The following is a 3,280-nucleotide window of genomic DNA, read 5'->3' on the forward strand; positions in this document are numbered from 1 at the left end:
GCCTACTATTTCAATTCACATACTTTGCACAAAGGACAAGGGCCTCGCAAAGATCTGCCGCCCAGGGCCTCGCAATGGATAAGGCCGCCGCTGCCAGCAGTGATACTTTTACAAAAGAGAAAGTCTTCTACAATGTTATTATTATCTATAAACTGTACATAGCAAATCAAGTGAGCATCATTATTATTATTATGTGTGTCCTCATCCAGCTGCAATCCAGACTCCTTTCATTTTTTCAATTAATTGAACATTGGAGGTCCTTCGCTATGTTCTGTATTCTGCGACTGATGGTGTTATTGGGCAAAGGCACTTTTGAAAGCTGCACAGATTATAGTATTTAGCATATCTACAGCAGCTGGTAGAATGAGTTTTTCTGCGATGGTATGAGGCTTTTTACATTTTGCGATTCTGTGTGCCACCTTTATTGCTGAGTTAATGATTTGCACCCGGTATGCTACGTGTCACATCCTATCACACTGAATTGAAAGTAGAAGTAAAATTATGAAAATTTTATATTTCGTGGCGCCCGTGAAGAAGTCGCGGCGCACACTTTGAAAACCGCTGTTCTAGTTCATGTTTTCTAATTCATAGAACATAGAAAATGTTAGAGGTAACAGTTTGAATTAGCAATAAATTCAACTTATGAATGAATATGAGTCAGAATACAAATTTGTCTAAGAATTATTACTTTATTAGTTATTTTTCAAGAATTTTTTTTTATCAATTAAAAGATTAGTGATCTTTTCCCGTGTTTGCGTTACAAACTGATTATATTTTCTACTTAGAAGAAAACTATATAAAGTATAAATGATGTAAGAAACTTCTAAGAGATTTTGAAATCAGAAAATTGAGAGAAAAATTTCAAATGAGCAATTTTTCAATTTTATTTTCAGAAAACTAGAGCTATGAAAATTCGATAGGTCGAAAATTACATGACTATTTTTCAATCATTACGGTTTAAGAAATTTTCAAATGTAATATTTAAAATATCTTCGAAAAAAATGCATTTTAATTAATAGAGTTTAATTATTTTTGCACTAAAAATGATTGAGGTTCTCTCAGAAAAGCATTTTTTAAATAAAAACTATAAAATTCAATTCTCATGTTACAGGCAGTACAACTTTATTTACTCTAGTGTTGCCTTGTTCCATCAATTTAATCTAAAAAATAAGATAAAAAGGTCTCAATAATTTCCCAAATAATAACTTATTCTTTGCATTCAATATTGTTTTATGTAGGTAGGAATAATTTGCAGCAGCAATAGTTTCATAAAGTGTTCTCTTATTTTATACTAATTAATTTTTAAATAAGTGAATAAGAATGAATTTGGATAGTTGTATAACAAGTGTTGAAATTAATTAACCTTAAACAAACGTCATGGAATAATTATTGAAATTTCAGAAATATTTACAATAATTCAATGAAAATATGATACTAGTTTTAAGTGATATTTTGAATTTTTAGGTTGTCTTTATCCTGCATCTTATTTTTTGAGTTCTTATATTTTATGCTTTAAATCAACTATAAAAACATGATTTAAAATTTGAAAATTTAAATTACTGCATGAAAACTCATTATTATTATTCTTACATTTATAATTTACAGTTACATTACAATGCATTTTGTGTGTGACAAGCCAAATAGACAGAATTGATTTTGGAAGAAGAGCATCAGGAGCAAAATATGGTAAATTTTGTTTTTATTGTTTTCTTAACTTCGAAAAATCAAATAAATTATGTATTCACTTTTATAGGTGATCTATCTCCCGGAGCCATAGCAGGAATATGTATTGGTTCAATTGCATTTGTTAGCGGGCTAATTGTTACAATATTTTTCTGTTATCATGTTTACAAAAAACAAAGGGCTCAGATGTCTGTCTATGATACTACAAAGCATATGCCATTAACAACATACGTTAATTAAAATTTAAATGAATTATAATAAATCAAAGCAGCCTTTTAAAATTTTGTAACACAAGTGTTTTTAAAAGAATTTAATGTCTTGTAAATTAAAAGAAAAATTATCATTACTTAAATAGTATGTACATAGGAAAGTAATTTTGCTGTAAAAATATTAAAAGTACAATAAAAAAAACCCAGCAAATTTAAGTAATAAATATTGTTCATTTGAAAATTACATTGTAGAAAATATTAATGAAAATTGGTAAAGCAATAAAAAATACTATTACAGGCATATTTCAAAAATACTTAGCATGAAGATATATGAACTTTTACACAAAAAAATGTTTTTTTTTTTATTAAGTAAAAATTAGGTTATAAAAATTCATAATTTCTAAGATATTGCAAACAAAAAATTTATATTTTATTCTTTATTGTTATAATTGTGTCAAAATGATGTCTTAATAAATTCATTAGGATAAATTATGATCCTTTTTCAGATGAACAATTTTTTACTGTAATAAGTGTCTTTTTTAAAAAATAAATATGAAAAGTAAACAGAACACATCATATTGAAGTCAAACTCTTAATTTTATTGATAAATACAATTTAATAATATATTTCCAGAATTAATATATAAATTGTAATAACTTGCATCAATATAATTACCTGAAGTTAACTTATTATTAACCATTTCATGAAATTAAAGTATAAATTATCAAGAGAAATATTTTCAAAGTTCAAACTCAAATTCATTTTCATAGTAATTAATCTTTCCAGCGATGACCACATTGAGGATTACAGCATTTATAAAATGTGGTCATTGGTTCATCAGCTGATCGTGTCTGTAGCTGCATGAAATAGGCTCTTGCATGTTCACACTTTGGACACGGTTCTTCAGTAGAGTCCACATTATCCCATGCAGCAGCTCCACCTAATACATCATCTACTTCTTTCAATTTTGGATACTTTCGAGTGCTAATTCGTCTGGAGATGTTATGGATGTATGGACATGTACTACATGCAAATCGATAGCCTCTTCCACCTTCTTCAACTGTCAAAATATTAGCACAGATAGGACAAAAAGTCAACATCTTATTTAATAAGAAGAAGGTATAGACTAGAAGCAACACAACAACTGGCTACAGCTATATGTAATCTGATACCCACTACAGAAGCTGTAAGAAAAAAGTTTAACATTAATATTAAATTTATAAAGTAATTAAATTTAAAACATTATGCTATTCAATTTATAAGACTACTGAGTTAATTAAATCCAATTATTTTTTCTCATAAATTTATATAAAAACACCATATGATTAAACAAAATACCAGTAGAAATCTGAATTGCTAGATTATTTTTTGGCTATATTACATAAATT

The 3,280-nt window shown here is 27.5% G+C and overlaps 1 protein-coding gene across 1 annotated transcript; it reads right to left on the reverse strand.

The window, feature by feature from the left end:
* Positions 1–2,558: 2,558 nt before the first annotated feature.
* On the reverse strand, positions 2,559–3,103 carry LOC111616227 (DNA-directed RNA polymerase III subunit RPC10-like). The gene has a single exon (XM_023357655.1). The coding sequence runs from the start codon at positions 2,990–2,992 to the stop codon at positions 2,666–2,668; it is 327 nt and encodes a 108-aa protein (XP_023213423.1). The 5' UTR covers positions 2,993–3,103; the 3' UTR covers positions 2,559–2,665.
* Between the last annotated feature and the right edge of the window lie 177 nt (positions 3,104–3,280).

Source organism: Centruroides sculpturatus, unplaced genomic scaffold, assembly GCF_000671375.1.
Source record: "Centruroides sculpturatus isolate CEXI.00-Female unplaced genomic scaffold, Cexi_2.0 scaffold3070, whole genome shotgun sequence".
Taxonomy (NCBI): domain Eukaryota; kingdom Metazoa; phylum Arthropoda; class Arachnida; order Scorpiones; family Buthidae; genus Centruroides; species Centruroides sculpturatus.

Coding starts and splice junctions, on each gene's coding strand:
- LOC111616227 (XM_023357655.1), bottom strand. CDS start 2,992: ATGTTGACTTTTTGTCCTATCTGTGCTAATATTTTGACAGTTGAAGAA.